This window comes from Pelobates fuscus, chromosome 12 (genome assembly GCF_036172605.1).
Source record: "Pelobates fuscus isolate aPelFus1 chromosome 12, aPelFus1.pri, whole genome shotgun sequence".
NCBI lineage: Eukaryota > Metazoa > Chordata > Amphibia > Anura > Pelobatidae > Pelobates > Pelobates fuscus.
Window position 1 is genome coordinate 90,622,492 of NC_086328.1, and position 25,257 is coordinate 90,647,748.

Consider the following 25,257-nt stretch of genomic DNA (forward strand, 5'->3'; position numbering starts at 1 on the left):
AAAGATAAACGATTCAAGCTTATTCTTGGTGGTTTATCCAACCAGATAAATTTATTTAAGAGGGACCATTCTAAATAGGTAAACCCATTTTGGAATAATATAGGACCTGATTACATTAATACGGCCCCACCACAAAAATTCAAAAATTTTCCATTCTTTTAGTTTTTTTGCTTTTGATTTGAGAAGTGGTAGAAAATTTAATTCCATAATTCTATTCACATCATTTGAGATTTCAATCCCTAAATAATTAAGTGATAAATCTGACCTAGTATTTATATTTAAAACTGATCTGATTTAGAGATAATATATCTATCTTTATCGAGAAATTGTATCGATCTAAAAGATTGCCTGTTAAACAACTCCCTGTATTGTGTTATTGTTTCCTTGATGTATTGTTATCCATTTATGTGAAAAAAAGGAGAAATGTATCTCTTAATAAAGAATATAAATATCGAAGATGATTTTATTACGGAAAGCATAGTTCTTCCTTCTGTAACAGGGAAGAAAGTGGTCAGTCAGAAACTCCACATACTTTGCAGAGGTCATCTTTACACATTCGGGGACCCTAAAGGGGCCAACCACCTCTCTTCCCATGATTCCGGCCCAAAACATGACTCCACCACCGCCTTGCTGATGTCACAGCCTTGTTGGAACAGGGTGGCTGTCCACCAACCATCCACTACTCCATACATCTGGACCATCCAGGGTTGCACGGCACTCATCAGTGAATAGGACTGTTTGAAAATTAGTATTCATGTATTTTTCTGCCAATGCAGCCGTTTCTGCTTATGAGCATTGGTTAGTGGTGGCCGAATAGAAGGTTTATGCACAGTTGCAAGACTCTGGAGGACTCTACACCTTGATGTCCGTGGAACTCCAGAGGCACCAGCAGCTTCAAATATCTGTTTGCTGCTATGTAATGGTATTTTAGCAGCTGCTCACTTGAGCCGATGCATGGATCTGGCAGAAATCTTCCTCAATGTGCCTTTATCTGCACGAACCCGTCTGTGCTCTGAATCAGCCACAAATCTCTTAATAGTGCGATGATCACGCTTAAGTTTTCGTGAAATATCTAATGTTTTCATACCTCGTCCAAGGCATTGAACTATTTCACTCTTTTCAGCAGCAGAGAGATCCTTTTTCTTGCCCATATTGCATGAAAATGGTGCTCTGCTTAATAATGTGGAATACCCTCCTTTAGTAGTTTTTCCTTAAATCGGGCTCACCTGCCAATCTAATTATCACAGGTGTCCGAGATTGTTTTCAGTGATCAAAAGAGCCCTGAGACAAAATGCCATCAATGAGTTAAACTGAAAAACAAAATATTTAATCTTTGTGACACTTAAATAGAATTTGCATAATAATTTGGAACAGGGTGTATTTTGCTTTCCATTATGCTTTTACTTTACATACCTCATATCACTCATCTCTTTTCTACTACCATGGAGGCATCCAGTGGGAAATACTCTGCTGCATGGAGTAATGTTGTCTCTCTTATGTTATTATGTTTTTCTTTTTATAGATCCATCTCTGTGCAGACTGCTGGTATACTGTTAATATTGCTCGTCTGATTCATTCTACACAAGTTTTTTTCTACTTCACCTCTACTAAAATTGTGCTTCAATATATACACACTTTCTTGCTCTGATTAGTTATTCTATTGCAATTACTCCAGTGTATTGTGTCATTCTCAAGGACAGCAAAAATAAAGAATTAAAAAAAAAAAAAGTGTAACATGCATTTCCCATAGGTCATACGTATTTTCACATTTTCAATGTGTCAACGTGTCATTTGTGGTTCTTACCATGTAGTAAAGATTTTGGCTCTATGTATAATGTAAACACATCAGGAAAAGGGAGAAGAGGTCTATTCCCATGTTTAAATCTCAGTCGAGAAGCACTGTCCCATTTGCTTTTATCTGTGGGCATTGGTAAAGGTTTTAGTGTTTACAGCACAGTGAAGTTATCTGTTATATTTTCATTATTAAAAGGATACAGGGAAAAATGATAAAACTCCTTGTAGAGAACGGTTTCAAATATTCGTGGTTGGCAAGAACAGCTCGAATTGAAGCCTGTAAAAAAGAAAAAGTGTCAGTTCTATATAAGTAATAACAGTCTAGTATAGCTGAGACTTTATCTAATTTGCCAGGAAATCAAGATCAAGTGCACAGGTAACCTTTTTCTTTGATTTAAACTGTATGTGGTTTTGGAAACTTGGGCTTGACAAAAACTCTGCATTTGGGTCAAAAAGCTGACAAGTTCACTGTGGTGTAATAAATCTTCTTCAGATTTTATTCAGTATTGCAACTCCATGGAGTAACCCTTTAAGGCTGGTCTTGCTGAGGGATTCCACAAAGGAATACTCATTTTGATAGAACTGTTACAGATGGTTGAGGGCTAATTATAATGAGATGGCCTATTCATGGCCAGATTTGCTACAAGGCCACCGAGGCCTCGAGGCGGCAGGCAGGGGAGGGGCGGGACAGCCAGTGGTGCCCCCACTGTCCAGCCCATGCTTCTCCTGTGTGGCTAGTGCCAGGCTCGACTCCCACTCCCTCTCCTTTACAGTATCAGAACATTGCAGTGGGTTACCTTGGGAACCCTATGATACATTTTGCAGGTCACATACTGCATCTCCCACTGAATCACCAGGTATCAGTATTTTCCCTCAGGGAGTGAAGAAGAAACATTTTTTAAATTAAACATTTTTGTAACATAAATAAAACACCAACCCCTCTACAAGGGCTCTAATTGGGTTACAGAGGCTAAAGTGGGGTGATCCATACCTCCCACTATAACCCCAACCACCCCACTACAGTCCCTATCACCACACTATATCCATTATCCACCTCACAATAGTCCCTATCCTCCCACTACAGTCCCTATAGACAAACTATAACCCTACTAGAGGTTGTCACTTCACTATAATTACTATCCACCCTACAGTAGTCTCTATCCTCCCACTAGAGCCTCTATACACACTATTCCCCTACTACAGTCAATGTCACCTCACTGTTGTCCCTGTCACCCCACTATACCCACTGGCCAACCGACAATAGTCCCTATCCCACAAATAAAGCCCCTATCCCCACTATAGCCCTATAGCCTCTGTCACCCCACTATTCACCCCACAATGGTCCCTATCCTCCACACAGTCCATCTATAGCCACTCTCTCCCCACTACAGCCACTATCTCCCCACTATATCCTCTATCATTCCTATACTCCTACTATAACTACTACCTGCCCCCACAGAAGCCCCTATTCCCCTACTACAGTCCCAAATGCAACACAACATGCAGCCGCCCCCAGACACACAACCCCATAAGCAGCAATGTAGTTGCATTCAACACCCATTGTACAGCGCTAGAGAATTTGCTGGTGCTATATAAATAATGAAATAATAAGGAGGGGTAGCAAAATGGATTGTTGTCTAGGGCGGCAAGAATCCTTGCACTGGCCCTGTTTTGAGCACCATCCTTTTTGTGTTTATTTCTACTAGTGGAGGTATGCAGATAAGGCACTCTATCGTCCACCTGAAGGATAGAGAATTTCAGCTTTCATGTACCAACTAAAGTAACCATTAATGCTCTATATACCTAAGAGGCTTTCATATATGTAGGGCAAGGCAGTAAAGCACAAGAGTTCTGAATGTTATTCAAAAGCTTAACTCCATGGCTAGACGTTCCCTTTAGGTGTACGTTTTACCATGAGGAACTTCAGCACTACACACCATAATCTATTAAGCTTATGTATCTTTATCTGACTCACAGGAGAGATCTCTTTACCTGTTAAAATGAGTAGCTACATTTGTTACAGTAGGATAAACAACAACAAAAATGGATTGCTACAGGTTTACTAAATTGCTGTTTAGACTTTTGGCATTGGGCCAAGTACATCATGCTATTTAGTAGCATTTTGTTTATGTGTTTTTTTGAGAAATGTCTCAACTGTATCTTAGGTATGGACACATTGTGCATTTGTATAGTTGTTTGCAATCCTACTATTACTAGGTTCACCTCCGTTCTCTACATACTGATTGGTAAATGAAGCAGCACTTTCTTTTTTTTTTACGTCTCTGAAAAATGGCAATGTTTACATTTTGCCTATGCCATGCCCATATTTGTTTTTAACCATTCACTTAAAGGGACATTCCACTGCCCAAATAAAAAAAAAAGGGGGGTACATTCGGTGTCTTCAAGCTCCACATGGTCTAATGCATTTATATGAAGATATCACTGATGATTTCAGCTAGGGTGGAACAGTGGCTGTGGCGAGACAAATGCGGCATGGGATATAAAGGAAGTCTATCATCATAAGGGCTTAAAAGGGCTTTGAAGTCCTATGTTAATATCCAGGCCTCCAAAGTTACTTGCCACTGCAAGCCATAGCATTACCCACCAGGGGAAAATTTCTACTTGCCAAGGCTTCTTTTTTTAATTTTTATTCAGGGAAACCAATAATCTAAATAGTTAGGAAAACATGTTCTAATGTTAGGAATAAATGTCTGTGTTTCTAACAGGGTGTTTCATTAAAGGGTTACTTCAACTGCCATGACAACTTCAGTGATTTTGCAGTTGTTTTTTTTTTGCTATTTGGTTCTATAGTTATTAGTTTCTAATGAGTGCCTGCTACTCATCTCTTCTGAAATCTGCTGTCATTTCTTCTCAGAGCAGGAATTTCGGTGACTTGTACTTCTATTATTAGCGTTCTAGTTATGGAAGCTATGCAATTGTATTAATGCACGCTGCAGTTTAGAAGGGAAAAATAGAAAGGGAGCTGTAGCCAAGTACAGTAAGGAAGAAGGAAGTATTTTAGAATGAGGATATGGAAATAGGATGCCTGGCTAATTTTTTTAGGTGAAAAGCTCGAAAATGCATTCATTTTTTTTTTTTGGGTGCCTGCGGTGTCCCTTTAAATGGAATTGCTTTAATTTAAAAAAAAAGTTATGTTTTTGTCCACAGACTTTTGGCAGCTCCTCATCATGGGCACTCTGGGGTTATGCAGCACCATGTGCAGAATATTGTGATGCACTGTGTGTTCTGACACCTTTTTATCATGGCCAGCATCATGGTTTTCCGCAATTTGAGCTACAGTAGCTCTTCTGTGTGATCGGACCAGATTGACTAGCCTTTGCTACCCACGTGAATCGATGACCCTTGGGTGGCCATTAACATGATGCTAGTTCTTAGTTGTCCTTCCTTGTACAACTTTGGGTAGGTATTAACCACTGCATACCAGGAACAACCCACAAGACATGCAATTTTGGAGATGCTGTGAACCAGTTGTCTAGCCATCACTATTTGGACTTTGTCAAAGTCACTCAGATCTTTTCACTTGCCCATTGTTAATGCTTCGAACACATGAAATTAAACACAACTGAATATATACTTATCTTAGAATTACTCTCATCTTTTATTCCATTTCCACTGAGTCCTGATTTCACTATTGTTTTAATTCAGTAGGTACCCAACATGAAATTCAAGAACTAACCGTTTACTTGCTGCTTAATATATCCCACCCATTGATAAGTGCCACTGTAATGAAATAATCAATATTATTCACTTCACCTGTTAGTGGTTTTAATATTGTGGCTGATCAGTGTTTTCCTTAGTGAACATAAAATTAGACATCAAAAATGTAACCTAAAGGGAGCCAAGCTGCAGAACGGAGAGGTTGCATGGCACTGCAGCTCCAGCGATTCAAACTAAAAATACCCTGATTTAACCTGAAAAAAACCCGACCAAAACGGCCACAAACCTAAGCCACAACAGAGGAGCCGAGATGGGACGCAAAAATAAGAAACAGAAGGCTGAACAGCCCAGACCTGGCCTCGATATTGGAGACATGTGGAGGCAGGCAACGACCGGGCCCAGGATGGCCGACTCCCCAGAAAATTACTCCGACCTGTCGGACGACTTCTCCCAGAGGGAAGACGCACATAACCCCCCTGGCCAACCGGTGCTAACTACCAAGTCTCTAGACCCCGATAATGCACCCGTCACAACAGCGGTGCTCAAGGCACTGCTGACAGGCCTGCAGACCACGCTCCAGACGGAAATGGTGGTCCTTCGCACGGACCTCCAGGGCATAACCGGGAGACTGGGCAACCTGGAAGACACCTCCGCCGCCGCAGCGGCCCATATTACCTCCATGCAACAAGAGATAAGGAGTCTACAGGGCAAAACTGAGGCTTTTGAGCGGCGGTTCGACGCACTGGAGGACGCACGCCAAGCAGCCAACTTAAAGGTACGCGGAATACCAGACGACATGCCGGCGGAGGAATTACCGCACTTTGTGCGACGACTCCTGGCAGCGCTGCTACCACCACGGCAAGCTAAAGCCATAAGCCTAGACGGCGTCCACAGAGTCCCCAAACCGGCCAGAGCCCCAACAGCGGCCTCCAGAGACACCATAATCCACTTTCAGCGGAGGGAAGACAGAGCGGCAACTATGGCGGCAGCAAGAAACCATGCCCAATACTCTTTTGAATCCATGTCACTCACCTTTTTCACGGACTTGTCTGGCAGTACCTTGGCATGGAGGAGATCGTTTAAACCAATCACTATGCTCCTTCAACAACAAGGCATAATATACAGATGGCGCCCCAACCGTTCCCTGCTGGTAACAAAGGGCAAGACCACCCACGAGGTTTACGACCTGCAAGGAGCACAGGACTTATTACCCAAGCTGGGCCTGCCTCAGGAGGCCATGCACCCCACGGCAAACCCCGAGACCACCAAGCCACGACACAGGTGGGATCCTGAAAAGGCGAAAACTTTTGTCCCACGACGACTCGGACACGGCTCCCCTGCCGACAACCCACCGTGACAGCTCCCAGAGACATAAAATTCACAAAAAAATTCATGGCCGGGACTGTTGGACCAAACCACAAATAGTGGTCACCTACCAAGACCCCACGGTTGTTTATGTTCTAGTAGATTTGTTTGCTTATTTAACCTAACTAGCCTGTTTTGTTTAATGTTACACTTCTTAGCCTCTCTTCACTACCACACATACAGATGATGCCAGATATCCACACGTAACACACTCACGCCTCTGCCACCCACCCGATCAATTACCTCTCTCTCCCCCCCGTCTGCCCTAAGCGGATGCTAGACAATGCATACCCCCAAACTGTAGACAGACGGGCGTAACTCACACCCAGCAACCAGATACTTCACAAGCCACACACCCACTTACACGGCTACAACGAGGAAACTGCACCCCATCACGGCACAGTACACTGCGCCTTACTCAGCCTTCTAACTTTCGGAACAGCCTACTACAAGCATAGTGAGGTATACTTTATGGCACATACGCCAACAGCGCAAACTTAACCGCTTAGCTTGCCACACATCAAGTATCAATTGGTTATTCTTAAACCTCTATCATATTTAACTTTCAAGCACACATAGGTTAACCAGCCAATGTTCTCATTAACCTGCTTTACCATGTGTAACATATTTTATTTAACGAACCTACATGTTACTAGTCTATTTCATCAAAATATAAAATGTGCAACATCTTAGCTACGCCAAGAAAAGCTATGTAATTGCTTGCACTCGCTGTTGTGGCGTTGCAAAAGTGAATGTAATCTTATGCACAAGAAAAATAAAGAATTCAATAAATAAAACTAAATTGTCACATCACCCAAAAAAAAAAAAAAATGTAACCTAAAGTCCTGCAAGTGGTTTTAACAATAGTGCTATATTTATTTATTATTTATTTATAAAATATTTTACCAGGAAGCATACATTGAGATTTCTCTTGTTTTCAAGTACGTCCTGGTATCAATATCAATAATAATGTCAGCATGAATCAGAGCTATGCTACCAAACGTTTTTATCTTTTCTTTTCACTCACCTCTATTTCTTCTGAAATGTGTTCACTGTTACCTTCAACCTGTGTACTATAAAAGAAGGGAAAAAATGAAATCTGAATTATATACAATACTGGTAATTCCATTCACATTTTCTGATATGAAAGGGCTATCTGGACTTTGACATTTAAATCTATTATCCTGTAAAGTGACAGTTTAAGTTTACCACATTGTTACGGACATGTAGGAGTTTATTTACTAAACTCCAAATTGTAGTGAAATGAAAGCCAAGTTGCTGTTACCTAGGCTAAAAAAACAGCTAAGCGGATGACTTGAATTTTCTTGTAGTTATCATCTACTGAACTCCTTGTGCGTTACTACTGTATGTCATGTTTGGAAATTACCAATGGTCACATGACATTACTGAATTCTGTCTTAAAACATATTCACACAGCCCTGTATGCATCTACTGGCTTATTGAAGAGCTTATTCATCACCATGATTCGACACTGTCACTTGTTAAAATATGCAGACTTCTCCAAGAACTGCCTGCTTGTATTGCAGCTAAAATGATGTATACATGTAAGGAACTCACAAGCATCAATGCAGCCGAAGACACGGGTTCTAGATCTAATCTCAGGATTTACGTTGCAGCATCAATTTAACCCCCAATCTTAGCAAATTTGACGCTGCAGCATTGTTAATAGGTTGCGTCCTTCACACTGTAAACTAAACTTAATGCCTTTTTATTAGTTAGTATCGACATCTCTATTGATACAATACTCATGCACAAAAAATTATGCAAAGCCCCATATAAAGCCTTAGCCCATCTTCATTAGCCCAGCCCCCTTTTGTGGTTTCATAGGTCCTAAACGTGTTCTTTGACTGCTCTAGTGTATATTTATATATTGTATTCCTGACGGGTCCAAAAGAATCCCAGGGATCATCCATTAAAGAGACAATTTATTTGTTTGCAAAAGTTTGTTAACATGGTAGAAACCACATAATGTATAAAGATGAATAGAGAAGAAATTGTTGGGGGGGGGGGGGGGGGGGTGGGGAATGTACTTACACCACATGCATAGAACTGGGGGGAACAGAAACAGAATTAGCAACTGAATGCATGTCTTAAGAGACGCTTCCTCAGCAGTAACATGTTACTGTAGAGAAACTATCTCAGATTATCAAAGAAAAGAAGGTATGGACGCAAGAGCTAGATAAATAGGTAAGATATTGGGTAATGATAGATTGGTAATTGCACATCTATGGCATATGTGGCATCAATTAAACTCTGAGGTGGTATAATTATATGCACATAGTGTAGACCAGTGGTTCCCAAGGTCCTCGAGGCACCCCTACCAGTCCAGGATTTGGGGATCACCTGGTTATGTCTAAGGCGTTTTTAGAAAAAAAGAAATACAACACCTTAGACTCAACTGGGTAATCCCTAAATCCTGGACTGGTAGGGGTGCCTTGAGGACTGGTTTGGGAACCACTGGTGTAGGCATCAATCATGGCGATATGAGTAAATGTGACGTTTGACATACGACATTGCCACCAGGTAATTGGCTGCAGCTACGGCTTACATCAGTGCACATCAAGCACCTCAGGGGTGTAGCCCAGGGCCGGACTGGCCCACCGGGATACCGGGAAATTTCCCGGTGGGCCGCGGCACCTGGGGGGCTGGAGAGTGAGAGGGAGCCCTGCTGTCTAATAAAATCGCGGCCGCCGGCCGCATGTCAGTGCCGCCGGGTGGCCGGTCCGGCGGCACACTCAGAGGTGATTACTCACCTTGCGGCCGGCAGCCCCATCTCCTGTGCTGACAGCTATGCTGCTGTCAGTATCAGTGAGTGTGCCGGGCGGCCGCCTAAGCGATGTAGCAGCACACTCACTGATACTGACAGCAGCATAGCTGTCAGCACAGGAGGACTGAGGGAGGGGGCGGAGCTAACTACCAAGCTCCCTCGCGGTTCCTATGATTCCTAGCATCTACACATCATAGAGTAGGGATTACTCTATGATCTATAGATGCTAGGAATTATGGGAACCGGGAGGGAGCATGGTAGTTAGCTCCGCCCCCTCCCTCAGTCCTCCTGTAGCAGCAGCAGGTACAGAGAAAAATAGGGGAAGGGGAATGGGACAAAAAGAGGGGAAGGGGGGACAAAAAGAGGGGAAGGGGGGACAAAAAGAGGGGAAGGGGGGGACAAAAAGAGGGGAAGGGGGGACAAAAAGAGGGGAAGGGGGAGACAAAAAGAGGGGAAGTGGAGGACAAATAGAGGGGAAGTGGAGGACAAATAGAGGGGTAATAGAAACACTGGGGAAGGGGGGACACAGAGACTGAGGGGTAATAGAGAGACAGGGGATGAGGGGGACAAAGAGAGGGGTAATAAAGAGACACCAGGGAAGGGAGGGGGGGCAAAGAGACAGAAGGGTAATAGAGAGACAGGGGATGGGGGGACAAAGAGATGGGGTAATAAAGAGACACCAGGGAAGGGGGGGGGGGCAAAGAGACAGAGGGGTAATAGAGAGACAGGGGATGGGGGGACAAAGAGAGGGGTAATAGAGAGACACCAGGGAAGGGGGGGGGGACAAAGAGACAGAAGGGTAATAGAGAGACAGGGGATGAGGGGACAAAGAGATGGGGTAATAAAGAGACACCAGGAAAGGGGGGGGCAAAGAGACAGAGGGGTAATAGAGAGACAGGGAATGGGGGGGACAAAGAGAGGGGTAATAGAGAGACACCAGGGAGGGGGGGCAAAGAGACAGAGGGGTAATAGAGAGACAGGGGATGGGGGGGACAAAGAGAGGGGTAATAGAGAGACACCAGGGAAGGGGGGCAAAGAGACAGAGGGGTAATAAAGAGACAGGGGATGGGGGGGACAAAGAGAGGGGTAATAGAGAGACACCAGGGAAGGGGGGGACAAAGAGACAGAGGGGTAATAGAGAGACAGGGGATGGGGGGGGGGCAAAGAGATGGGGTAATAAAGAGACACCAGGGAAGGGGGGGGGGGGAAAGAGACAGAGGGGTAATAGAGAGACAGGGAATGGGGGGGGGGACAAAGAGAGGGGTAATAGAGAGACACCAGGGAAGGGGGGGACAAAGAGACAGATGGGTAATAGAGAGACAGGGGATGGGGAAATAAAGAGAGGGGTAATAGAGAGACACCAGGGAAGGGGGGGGACAAAGAGACAGGTGGGGTAATAGAGAGACACCAGGGAAGGGGGACAAAGAGACAGAGGGGTAATAGAGAGACACAGGGGATGGGGGTACAAAGAGACATAGGGGTAAGAGAGAGACACGGAGGAGATGGGGAAGAGAGACTCGGAGGAGAGGGGGAAGAGAGACAGGGAGGAGAGGGGAGAAAGAGACACAGAAGGTTTGTTGGCTGGGGCTACAGAACAACACAAAAGGGGCTAGGGAAAGAGAAATACAGAGGCTGGAGAAGGGTAAAAAGAAACACACAGGGACTGGGATGAAGTAAAAGATGCACAAGGGTCGCTGTAAGAGAAAAAAAGGAGACAAGATACACTAAACGAGGTAAAGGTAATAGACGTAAATTGATGTGATCCTGACAGTAATACACACACACACATATATATATATATATATATATATATACATACATATATATTGATGTGTGTATTAGTAACATATATTTATGCCTATAATATTTACACATATAGTAATATACATTTATATATGCATAATACACACATAAATGTCATTAATATATATATATATATATATATATATATATATATATATATGTAATGAGCACGTATTGGCCCAGTCTTGTTGCTAGTTGCATACTCATGCACCATAACATATTTAAAGTGAAGAGCGCACCCATAGAACTTCAAAATATACAGGCTAACTTCATTTTTGTTTAGTTGTGCAATTGCAGACATTCAGCATTTCAGTATCATTACTAAAATGTCCTTAATAGGCCAAAGTAGTTGTACTGAAACATTGATTACATGCAAATGTACGTCTACTTAAATTAAAGGCACTCTTTTGTTTATTTTGAAGCCCTATATGCGTTCTTTCGTTTCAATTTCAAGTTATTTTTTCACCCTCTATATCAGCACACTATGCTGGCGCGACGCATTATTGGGCTGGTATAGAATTTTTTTCCAGGGCTGCTTTTAGTTTCCAGTCCGGCCCTGGTGTAGCCAAAAGACAAAATGAGAAAAACCAACTTGTTAAGGCTACATTTATCTGACAGGCATGAAAGAGAGTACAACTGATCTTGTACATTGTAAGCTTGTTTGAGCAGGGCCTCCTTCACATATTGTCTCCGTTGTTATTTTGTGTGTCAATTACTTGTTGTCAGTTATCCCCATTGTGCCAAACTCACTATTTTTCCTGTGCCATTTCCCTGCTAAGTTTTCGTATATTATGTTCCCAAACCCCATTCACGTTTCCACAGTTCGGGAGCTGCAATCTACCGAACACCGACGACCACCCCCCTGGCTCATTAACTACAAATTAACCACAATACTAAGTGCTCTCCCTGTGTGGCCACCATTCGTATAACAGAACAACACGTGCTGGAGAAAATGGCGGCCATCTTGTCGCTCAAACGCAGGCAGCAGTGCTTGGTCCTCAAGTGCATGGAACTCAAAATCGGATACATCCTCGTGTGAACCTCGGTGATCTTGCATCAACGTCTGCTTCTTTCCTCGACAAGACAGGAAAGCACTGTTCGGTAGGATTGTTTGCACAAACTAGGCAAACAATCGCTATCTATGAGCTAGGGGAACTGTTCGACATTTCATTCATTTCTGAACTATTTCTCTGGAACTAATTTGGGCAGACGCCATGTGTGTGGTCAGTCAAAACTTTACCACGGTGGCAATTCGGCTGTGTTTGTCGGATCTGAGCGCTATTTGGATATTTTTAATGATTTTTGTTAATATTTTGTAACTCTTGCGCCTGGGAGATAATTAGATTAAGAAACAGCTGACTCTCTTATCTCCCAGACACAGAGGGGCCTAGGCGGGCTTACCGTACAAGTGAATGGAGACACCATGCTGGGGGTCTGTGTATATAAGCTGGCCACTAGATCATAATAAATCATTCCTTCTTGCACCTGGTATTCCTTCTTTGGCTATACCAGAGCTATAATCACTGATTCGCTTGGAACTCGAGAGATTTACAACGGATATACTTAGAGTATAGGGGGATCCGTTACACCCATTCTATAATTTTAAAGCGCTAAAGAATATGTTGTAAAAAATTCTAATAATTCTACACCTTCTGATGAATTACTTTATTTTGATTGGACACTCAGACTAAAAATGATTCATCATATTTGGGGTAGATCATTAACCTATTAGTCTTTATTATAGCCAGGGATAACATACAGAAGCCATAAACTCTCTGCAAAACTATATTTCTCATAGTTTTCACAATTAAATGTACTTTATTTGCTGTATGTTGTGTGTATGTATTTGAAACTTACTTAAAATGTGTGCCATAGCGAAGTTTGAACTTGTACACATACTTTGTTGTATGAAAGAGACGTGTTTCAGGCAATGGAAAAGAGAAAGACTTCAGAGGCATTCTACACTGAAATAAACAATAGAAAGTGATATAATGATATGGGTTAGTGCTATTCACCTGGCACTGAGGAAATGCAGACAGTTGTACACGTATAACTAGCACATAAACACAACAATGCTTATTTTGCTCAGGGGTGTATAATATATATATATATATATATATATATATATATATATATATATATATATATAATAAATACACAAGAACCATCCCCCCATGTTTCCTATATATATATATATATATATACATACATATACATATATACATATACACACACACACACAACGTTTTGTTTACTTGTCAATTCTTTAGAGAAGTATTTTTTTCACTACTGGAAACAAAAAAAGTTAAATATGTCCAAATAAACTGCTTATGGGTATTTATAATAAAACTGCTGGATTTTTTTCAATGCACACTTTGAAAATTACCCACACTATATGCATAACAACTGTGTACCCCAAACCATATTTTAAAAGTAGTGAAAGCTAAAGGTATCCTTTCTGTTTCAATCATTTTTTTATTCTATATCAGCATTGTAAATGCTGGCACAAAAGGAGCCACAAATTTAAAATGGGTACATCTTTACTAACGGGCTTTAGGTGAACATTAGATTAGATTATTTGTATTTACCAATGTGTGTCCATTTTTAATTTTTTTTATTTCACTGTTTCACCCATGGCATCTTATAAACTTTGATATATCTGTGGGCATCTCTTGTTATAATGTACAATTTCTTATTTTTTTTTTATAAACCTCCCTTCTAATATTGTATCTCTTAATATTTAATTAGTTTAAAATTAATAAGTGTATGTCTTTTATTACTGTTCATATTTTCATACACTCTCTTTTTTCTCCTTTTAGCCAGAATCATTTTTATAATTAAAATATCGATGTTTATGTTTTTGTAAAAGATTATTTTATGCATCTATGTGTTTTTGTAAATATTTATATTTGTGTATATTTTTTCCACCTTTTAAATTTTTTTCTGCAATGGTGCATATGTCCTTGCGCTTTCTTGACTCCACCAATATGGTGGATTTTAAAGCCGCAATTAGATTATATGCAATGGACCTAGAACACTCAAGATTGTGAATTGGAGCCGTGACTCGAGTGCCGAAACCGAAGTCGCATGCCAGACGAAAGGATGCGCACGAACATACACGTCTGGGCGTAAGGAAATGACGTAACCAAAAGGGATAATTTAGACTTTTGGAAAAGGCGCCAATACGGACATAAACAGGGAAGATTATGTAGATATCGTTAGCTGAACCACTTTTGAGAAAGGTGAGAAGCAGAAACGCGTTAAGTAGAGGTGGACTTTCTTTTTACTGTTAGGTTTTTATTTACCATTTGTTCCAATAAAGCTGTGAGAGCTTATTTTCATCCTGGATTTTGTTTTTGGTGTTGTCACCTAAGGGACAACAGTTAATCAGGAACCCAGTATCAAGATCCACAGGAAGTGGCTACCTATCTCTTCTGTACATTGAAGTCTTTAGTCTGAGACAGCTTTTGGAGTGGCTCAGAACCACGTGAGTCAATCTCTTTACTTTAATACATAGATCCGGTCTATCCTAGATTACCCTATATGTTTGTTTTATCTTTTTAGATTTTATCATCATTGTCCAAGTTTGTGGTAATATTTTATTCTGTGTGTGCTCTCCCCATTCTATATTATATAATACACTTGTTTTTTGTGTGTTTGAAGTGATACACAAGATGATAGTAGCACCAAGTTTACCATTGTTTATCAACTTTACTATTTTATTGCTATTAATTGCAGCCCACAAATAAAATTTGCCATCATAGCATACCATCTGAAAAAGTAAACCCAGGGTATTAAAAATGGGGTATGTCCAATCTTCTTTAGTAGCCACTTAGACACAAACGATGGCCAAAGTAAGCGTTCATTTTTGTATTTTCACCCCAAAACTGCACTTTTACTGATGATGTCATTGTGATATGGTTTGTGTTTTTTTTTATATCTTTCTCTTTATTCAGATTTTCATAATTTATACGATACGTTCTAGAATTTGCTTATACAATCATTTGAATTAACAAATTACATCCATACAGTCAAATATACATTGCTGACAATAAAGAAAGTTACAAAGCATTATGTATGCTATGTATTACTATATTTGTACAATTTATTCTTGTCTAGTTGCAGCAGTTAAAAGGCATTACCCATAATCCTACACTTCTTTTACATTATTATTGTGACAGTTATTAGTTGCAATATTAATTTCTGATCTTCAAAAAAAGAAAAGACCGTCTATGCCTATAGGGCCTATTTTCCTCTTATGATAGAAGTTTAGAACTTACTTCTTATCACTTGGAATATTTCCCTTACTCCAGTATCCCCTCCCCATTCCTACTCCCCTTCTGGTGTTATAAACTATGGGGTTGTTTAGTTATGTACAATCTGATTTTAACTATTTAGTACCTATGGCCATTCTGACCAGATGTTTTTGTACATTAGTCTTCATGATTTTCCTATAAAAACCTTCTTCCATACGAAATTGATAATTAATTTGATTGATTATTTCTAACCATGTTGGTGAAAATGAATTCTTCCAGTTTCTCGCAATAGCTAATTTAGTGGGCATAAAAATATGAATTAATAATATTTTATGATTTTGTCTATCTAATGGAAGATCAATATGGACTAGAAAGGTTTCAGGGGATAAGTCCTGAGCGCACAGCTTTGAAACTACTTTAGAAAGTGTATTTTTTAAATCGAACAGATTTTCAGAATCCCACCACATATGGTATAATTTGCCTTCAGGGTTTTTTACATCTTCAACAATTCTTAATTCTACATGGAGTCATTTACCACCAATTAATTATTTTAAAATATGTTTCGTGTAAGGTTAAGCTATGAGTAGATTTATTAGCTTGAATTAGTGCCTCACTCCATTTTTCCAGGTGGACCTCTCCAAGGTCTGATTCCCACTGTGTTGTGTAATGTAGGTCTCCCCAGTAAGTGCAGTTTGAGCATATATGTGCGTATAGGTGAGTGATGAGTCCCCTCGGGGTTTTTTCCTTGAGACACATTCGTTTAAAGTTTAGAATAGCGGGACAATTGGTGTGTAGGAGGGCCCTATGTTCTCTTGGTAGCCAGATGTAGAATTGGGGTCGGTCTGCTCCGATTATTTTTGACTCTAGATCTGCCCATCTACGGCCTCCCGGTGTCGAATGCCACATGGCGATCTGGGCGAGTTGGGCTGCCAGATAGTAGTTGTGAAGGTGGGGCAAGCCAAGTCCACCTCCGTCTTTGGGCCTGTATAGTATGTTGCAGGAAATCCTATGTCGTTTGCGTTGCCAGATAAAGTCCCCTATGGTCTTCTGAAGGGGGGCTAAATCTGTTTTAGCAATAGGTAAGCGCAGTGCTTGAAAAAGGAAGAGGAGTCTGGGGAGTACATTAATTTTTATCGTATGGACTCTTCCTATCCAATAGTGGTTTGTCTACCCATCTGTCTAGGTCAGCGCTGAGGGTTCTGAGTAGGGGGGTGTAGTTAGCCCTGTATAGCTGCTTGGGGTCTGCGGTCAGTTGAATCCCTAGGTATTTTATGGTGTTTTGTGCTATGGGTTTGTGGTATTGGTTTCGTATGTGGGTCGCGTCATCTTTTGTCATGGCTATCGGGAGCGCGGTGGATTTGGACAGGTTGACCTTGTAGCCTGATAGATCACCATATTCAGTCAGCACTTGAGCTAAAGCCTTCATTGAGTCCCCTGGGTTCGTAAGAGTGAGGAGTATATCGTCCGCATATCCGGACACTTTATATGTTTGGTCGCCCTCTGAGATACCTTGTATGGATTGGTTCAATCTGATTGCTTGCATTAGGGGTTCTAGTGTAAGTACGAATAGTAAGGGTGACAGCGGGCAGTCCTGTCATGTGCCATTATGTAGTTTGATTGATGCGGTTAGGACGCCCAGGATCCGGATGTGTGCCTTAACATCTGTGTACATAGCTTGGATCATCGGAATGTATGTCTCTGGGAACCAGAGGTGTCGTAGGAGTTCAAACAGGTATGTCCACTTCACCCTGTCGAACGCCTTTTCGTCGTCAAGAGAGAGTACAAACAAAGGATGGATTATATTGTTTGTGTATGGGAGTATCTCATTGTATGAATCTGTTTTTATTGGTTTGTTTACTTTGTGTCCCTGTGCCCAACAAGGTTCACCTGGGTGTCGCCCTTGTTGGGAAACTTGCATAAAAGGTAAGTGTGCCTCCATTAAAAGTCTATTCCAGATTACACTCCAAAACTGTGTGTCATCCTGTTATTGGTGGGAAAGAAGATTTATTCCTGTGTCTGCTGTTACAGCTTGCAGGGGATTAAACGGGGAAAGTCCTTGTAAGGACTAGAGCTAATTCCCCATTCGGTTGCAGGAAGGAGCGGTTCCACGGCTCCAGTCAAGCCACGGCGGCTGTGGGCAGAAGTGCTGCGGTTTGTCCCCTGTTCCTGCTACGCTGGAACAGGGGACAGGGGACTAGGAGAGGTCTACCCACTGGAAGCTGGATCCTGGTCTTTGGTCCAGGGTGGGTGGAGGATGGTGAGACCCCAAACAAGCTGCGGCGGTTCGTGGAGTCTACGGTAGTTATGGTGTTCCAGTGCAGTGATTATGGTACTCGCAAGTACTAGGAAGCAGCGATAGACGGAGGTACCCGGTCAGGGTGCCAGGCGGCCTGTTACAGCTACGTGTTGCTCCATGGAGTTTGAGAAGGCGGGCGCTGTGTTATGTGCCATTGCCATAGGCGTGCGCACGGAGTGTGCCTGGGAACACCCTAATCCTCGCGGCACGCCTATGGAGTGAGACTGGCAGGGGAGATCTCAGGATCTCCCCTATCGGCTCATGCAGAGCCGGCACTATCTGTGCACCGGCTCTGCTCTAAGCCTCCACCATGGGCTGGTGAGGTGATCATAGATCTCCCTCACCAGCCCACAGGCAGGGAGTGAGGCAGGAGAGGACACGGGGAGCTCTTGCCAGCAGCTCCGCCGGGTTCCTCTCGCGAGGTTGGAGCGTTGCCGCGGCAACGCTCAGATCTCGCGAGAGTGAACTTTAGTCCCGCAGGCTAGAGTTCACTCTCCACTGCACCACCAGGGATGGCAGCAGCACGGTCCCCCCTCCCTACATAAGGTAAGAAGGGAGGGGGGATATTAACTAAACAGCCCCCCACCCCACACAATACACACAAACAGAACCCACACACAGCACCCTAACACATACACACACACTAACAGCACCCTCACACTAACAGCACACTTACATATACACACACACTAACATCACCCACATACATACAGCACCCTTACATATACACACACACTTACACATACATCACCCTTACACACACAATGCCTTCACACACACAGCGCCTACACACACACACACACAGCACCCTCACACACACACACAGCAGTATATGTGTATGTATGTGTGTGTGTGTATATATGTATATATATATATATATATATATATATATTTTGTAGTCGGGGCACTTGCCGTGATAATAGTGTAACATAGCATATTATAACCAAAAGACATATTCAAATGACACCAGTCGGTTGTGGTGTGCCGGAACCGACAGTGCAGTAGGCCTGTAATAAAAGTGGGCCCACCTTAGAGAGTGATATGAATAGAGGGAGCGGTGGGAGGGGTGATTCGCCAGACTGTTCACGATAAGGTGGGAGAGGATTGGCCGCCCTTTTAAAGGGAATTCAAGACCCTTCCACAACTACAGGCCAAGGCCTTACATTTGTAGTCGGGGCACTTGCCGTGATAATAGTGTAACATAGCATATTATAACCAAAAGACATATTCAAATGACACCAGTCGGTTGTGGTGTGCCGGAACCGACAGTGCAGTAGGCCTGTAATAAAAGTGGGCAAAAAGAAGAATACCATACCAATTTATCATATAACAACAAACGTTTATTCGGATAAGTCACAAAAGCTTGTATTACCTCTTCCACTGGTTCGGGCTGTAAAGAGTATAGGTGGAGAACGTCCAGCATCCCATAGTCCCGACGACATGAGCTGGAATGTGGTTGGAGGAAGCGGAGAATGCTGCCCCAATGGGGTAGGAGTGTCCTGATGAAAGGTTTGTATTATGCCGAGCCTAGTTAACAGTAAGTGAACATGAAGCATACCTTAAGATGCTGTATGAATGGGAGCCATGAAGTTCTGATAATGGCTGGAGTGGTTATATTTGTAAAGTTGCGCATTAAGTATCCAGAACTTTACCGGGCCCCAGTGTTTAGAGTAGGTAATAGGGGTATGTTGACCGTATGTGCTATAGGGATAGGTATAGACTGAGTTAAGATAGCTCCTAATGGTCTATGGTGTCTGCGGTTATTATATTCTTAGTGGTAAAGTCATGGGATGTAAGAACCCATAGTATGCTAGAGGTTTGCTGTTTGATTGTTGTATGGTCATGTGCTCCGCAGGAGCTGAATCTATAGGTGGATAGTGAATGAATATGTTGTGTGGATGAGTAGCCTTTGATATGGCACAGGTGTTTGGATATAAATTCCTTTCAGTAGGTCTTTATCAGATAATATAAAAGGAATCCTGTATTGTTGGGGTGTCGTAGGAGCATGTGGTGTTGGATATCCATAAGATCCCGTTTAATTGTGTTTAAATGATTATATAAGTTAAGGTGGCAAAAGAAGTGAACCCCAAACCAGTTTCCATAGCAAACATGTCAATAGCTTGAACCCCCCTACAGCCTTAGTGAAATATGTGAACACCCTATCGTATAATTACCTTTTGTTGACTGAAAGTGTAAGGTGAGAAATGTGATGTGCAAGGGTAAACCATACCTTATTCCACAAGCATGTCTCGGAATGGCGGGCCGGTAAGCTAGCCCGGAAGAGGTGGGTAGTGTCTGAAACGAAACCGAAACGAAACCGATGAATGTGGTCAGCTGAGACGTTTGCGAAACCCGGCATGTGAATACAAGAGATAAAATAGCAAGCAGCTATTCATGTGATTTTCCTCAATAGTTTCCTTAAGACCAGAACTGAAGATCGGCCCATATGTACAATGGTTAGGTGTATGTGAATAATATCTGACAGAGTGACTAGACCATATTGGTCCCCAGGCTATGGCAGCCGTCATGAACGGATATCATATGAAACAAGGTCGGAGTATAGGAGAAGCTGGGTCGGGACTTAATGCCTATGAGCCATGACGGGCAACACCATACATTCCCTCCTAAGGCCGTCAAACAAGAGTATGCCGCGGCATCTGTCCAAACAAAGGGTGAAAATGTCAGAGAGGGTGGAATAAACATGGCTCGCCCGTCCGGTATTCGAGGAAAGTGCCAATAAGTAAATCAGTGGTTGCATGAGTGTCTAAACATGATATGTCTGTGGTGAGTCGTGGGAATAAAGAGTAGTAATCGGGCAAATGAAGGATCTACCCTGTGGTATGATTCACATGGCAACATTGAGCGACCCCAGCAGTAATCGAAGGTTCTTGCGGTAGCCAGACCTTGTTGCAATTAGAGTTCAAATGCACGATATGTGCCAGCCTGTATGTGGAAAGAGCCTAATCGGATCCCCAAAATTGTGTGAAAAGGAGGGGAACCAAAGCCCCCTCCACAAACCCTTGAACTAGTTCCATCCTTTTAACTGTACACATTAACTCTCGGTCTGTTAGATCTGTAGTAAGTTAGCATTCCACTGTCCCAGTTGTCAAATGTACAACCCATGTGGAACCCTAGAGTCAGCCTTTACGCATAAATTTAACCAATGCTGTGAGGGATGGTATTGTAAAGTGTAACCAATAAAGTGATGTTGATGCCAGTGTGGTGAGGTTTTTAGGAAACTCTATACGGACACAAGGATAATAAAGAGAACAAAACGTGTAACAACCTACCTGAACTAGAACCTCCAGCCCCTCCGGAACTGTGACACATAACAGAAAACATGTAATTTAATCATCATAGTGAGATGAAGGGATAGGGTACTGGCAGGCTAGCTAGAAGCCAAGTGGCAAAGAACTTAGCTAACTTAACGTGACAGATGAGGCCCTACTAATTGCCAAGCTGCGTGAGAGGCGCTAACTATGAGTTGGCCCGAGGGGATTTTGAGGCCACCAAACGTTGTGGCAGGGTGTTGGCCTCTCGGTGGCAACTAAAGCATAAGATAGAATGGGAGTGACATGGGAGGCCCTCCCTATGCAACCATGCGAGGCGGCTACCTATGATTTGGGCCGAGGGACGTATACCTCCGAGTATGAGGATGGGTGCTGGCCTCGCGGGACCACTAACGCATGGATTAAGACCGGAAAACAGAACCTAGTTGGGCAACCTAATTCTCCAAAAGCCAGTACTGCCCTAAATAGAAAGTACAGGGATGTGAAAACGTGGCTGATATAGTTGACAGGACTAGATTACCAGCAGGAAAATAGGAGCGAGGGAGGTATTAGATACGTGCTGTAACCTAGTAAACGATAAGGGGATTGAGTATTCGTGCATGTAGATTATGTAAGTGGCCCAGAACGCGGGCCTGAACAGTAACGGAAACCTTCCAGAACCTATAGAGAAGTAATGAAAATAATAAAGGTAGGTGACGGAAATGCAACAGAAATACCTATGTAATCTGATTATTATAAGTGAGAAGAAAGGACCTGGTACTGGCAGGCTAGCTAGAAGCCAAGCGGCGAAGAATTAAGCTACCTCAACGTAACAGATGAGTCCCTACTAAATGCCAAGCGGCGTGAGAGGCGCTAACTATGCGTTGGCCCGAGGGGATATTTTGAGGCCACCGAACGTTGTGGCTGGGTGTCGGCCACTCGGTGGCATCTAAAGCATAAGATAGAATGGGAGTGGCATGGGAGGCCCTCCCTATGCGACAATGCGAGGCGGCTACCTATGATTTGGGCCGAGGGACGTATACCTCCGAGTATGAGGATGGGTGTTGGCATCGCAGGACCACTAACGTATGGATTAAGATCGGAAAACATGCAGATATACATGTGCATACGTGTTAATGTTGAAAGCTACTGCAAACATACGACTACCTGCTAATGTATCCTAGCTAATGTCTTTTACCAAAATGTACGCATGCAAAGCAATCTAGTTACAGCGATAGAAATATAAATGCATGCAGATATACATGTGCATACGTGTTAATGTTGAAAGCTACTGCAAACATACGACTACCTGCTAATGTATCCTAGCTAATGTCTTTTATCAAAATGTATGCATGCCGAGCGAACTAGTTACAGCGATAGAAATATAAATGCATGCAGATATACATGTGCATACGTGTTAATGTTGAAAGCTACTGCAAACATACGACTACCAGCTAATGTATCACCCATTCTTGCTTTATGTTCAGTTTACGTTAAGCGAATTACAAATTAATAAAAAAAAAGAGGCATTGATAACGTGGAAATGTAACTAACGGTGTTATTGCTATATTAACCCTACTCTGTGAAAATCCTTGCATTTCCCTCTCTTTTTTCTGTACCCTTCACACGTGCCTTAATAAAAGAAAGATTGACAAAAAAAAAAAAAAAAAAAGATCGGAAAACAGAAACCTAGTTGGGTAACCTAAATCTCAAAAGCCAGTACCACTCTAAATAGAAAGTACGGGGGTTGTGAAAACGTGCCTGATAAAGTTTGAGTCGGGACGAGATCACATGCAGAAAAGTAAGAGCGAGAGGGTGGCAGTAGATACGTGCTGCAACCCTGTAAAATTGATAAGGGGAGTATCTGTGCGTACCAGTTATGTGAGTGACCCAGATTGTGGACCCAAACCATAAACGGAAAACCTACCAGAACCTAAAGATAAACAATGAACAGAAGACAGAGGTAGGTGACGGAATTGCAGTGCTTGTAAAGCAACCGTGCAGCATGACCGAGGTACCTAAAGAAAGCGAAATGTTAATGCCCAATAAAATAACTTGCAATGAGTACAACCTACAACCATGTTATCAACCTAATAAGGCCAAGTATTGGAGCGATGATGTCACAAAACGTAAGCTTAATATCCTGCAATGAACTTGTAGGAACAACATAATTGTCAGCTAACAGATAAATTAACCAGCTGAATACCATATATTTAGAATAGCCACACATAAATTAATTTACTTGGAATCTGTAAAACCTTCAAACCAACAGGGGTATATGACTTAAAACCAGGGACATGACATTACATAATCAGGCCACCAGGTGGCGACAAGACTGAAACAACCTGAATCGTGTAAACGAATGGCTGGAAAGTAGCCGAACCTAACTTCAGACAGCAATACCAGTTCACACAACCACATCAAATGACATTACATAATAAGAAATGCCCAAAATTCCCCCTCATGTATACAAACAGAAAACTGTGTGGGAACGTAGTTTCCCTGACAGTGTCATTATTACTCACTTATGTGGCTGAGCGTGATGGGATTTGAGCTGCCTTAGTGTTTCCCGCCTATAATGCTGTTGTAGAGCCGTGTAAGATCTCACTTTACGGCCGGAAATAGACCGACGCCGGTCTCGGAGGGAGCGTTCCTTGCAATGGCCCCGTGAGTGACTACCTGTGACCTTCTTCATGGAAGGAGGAGGAGAAGACCCGGGGAAGCCGGTACGGCACTCCCCTTGGTGCCCCTGTTACAGGGAGATGGGCGGCAGCCGGCAAATGAATCCCCTCCGCCCCTGTTGATATGTGACACTCCTCCGTGCCCCTGTTGATGGGTGGGAGGGGTAAGGACCTGGCATGTGGGTACACTCCTGCCCTGGAGGTGACACCGTGGGGGGGGGGGGGGGAGGAGGGTACCGAGCCACACTGTAGACCCCAGTGGTTGTGTGATCCTCCTTATGTGATACAGACGGTGTACCAGTGTACCCGTCTGTAATCACTGTTAAGCGCGGGAGCCGAAGCAGCCCATTTTTACAAAGAATACCGCAGACCCCCATGAAAATTGAGGCCGTGGGGGTTCTGTAGTATATCCGGAAAGCATATATAACGGTGCCAGGGACCCTGGTGGTCGGCAGACCCCACTGTATGATACAGACGGTGTACCAATGTACCCGTCTGCAGACTCACGATTAGAGCTGGCAAACGCTGTCCAGGACCACCATGGAAGGCAGGTAAGAAACCAAGATGGCGGTCTGACCGGAAGTGATTCGCCAGACTGTCCACGATAAGGTGGGAGAGGATTGGCCGTCCTTTTAAAGGAAATTCAAGCCCCTCCCAGAACTACAGGCCAAGGCCTTACATATATATATATATATATATATATACACACACACACACACGTGGCGTGTGTTTGTGCTTTAGGGTGCACACCCTTATACAATAGGCTGCGCACACCTATGGTCATTGCTATTTGCTCAACTCTGGTCTCTAGTTGGGTGGTGCGGACCCCTATGGCATGAAACTCAGCCTTAACCACTCTGGAGCTGCGGGTGCAAGCTTAGCTAATATGTGTGGTTTCGCCTGGGGAGCTCACGTGGGTTTCACTGTTCGCAGTCGAATCTGGTGAGAGAGAGCCTCATGGGCTAGCTCGGCAGCCATCTTGTGTCGGCCTTGAGGGGCGCGAATCGGCAAACATGTCTGCTACGGAGACACTGGGCTCCTTCCATTCTCCTCTCTTTTTACGCTGTGTCTTTGCATCTGTTCCTGTGCTAGGCATTTTCTGCGTCTTTAAAAATTGTTAGTGAGATTCGATGCTTTTGGTAAATGCTCGATTTCAAGTGGATTGATCAGGAGCACTTAGATTAGGCGGCCATTTAGGTCGGCTGTCAAAACACGCCCCTCTCTTTTTTCTTTTTAATCCGTTTTACCGGGGGTTTAATTGGCAGTATAGAGTTCCTGCGCTTTCCTCTTAATACTCTTTGAGCAAGGGAGCTTGTTTCCTTTTTCT

General features: G+C 42.9%; 1 protein-coding gene across 1 annotated transcript in view; it reads right to left on the reverse strand.

The window, feature by feature from the left end:
- The window catches only part of MAJIN (membrane anchored junction protein), a 61,196-nt gene that overhangs the window by 23,775 nt on the left and 12,164 nt on the right, over window positions 1-25,257 (reverse strand). The window contains exons 2-5 of the mRNA XM_063437497.1: window positions 13,286-13,392; window positions 7,865-7,910; window positions 1,996-2,071; window positions 1,805-1,918 (exon numbers count right to left, since the gene is read on the reverse strand). Of these exons, the coding sequence (XP_063293567.1) occupies window positions 1,805-1,918; window positions 1,996-2,071; window positions 7,865-7,910; window positions 13,286-13,386 (337 nt within the window). The 5' untranslated portion in view covers window positions 13,387-13,392. The remainder of the gene's footprint in view (window positions 1-1,804; window positions 1,919-1,995; window positions 2,072-7,864; window positions 7,911-13,285; window positions 13,393-25,257) is intronic.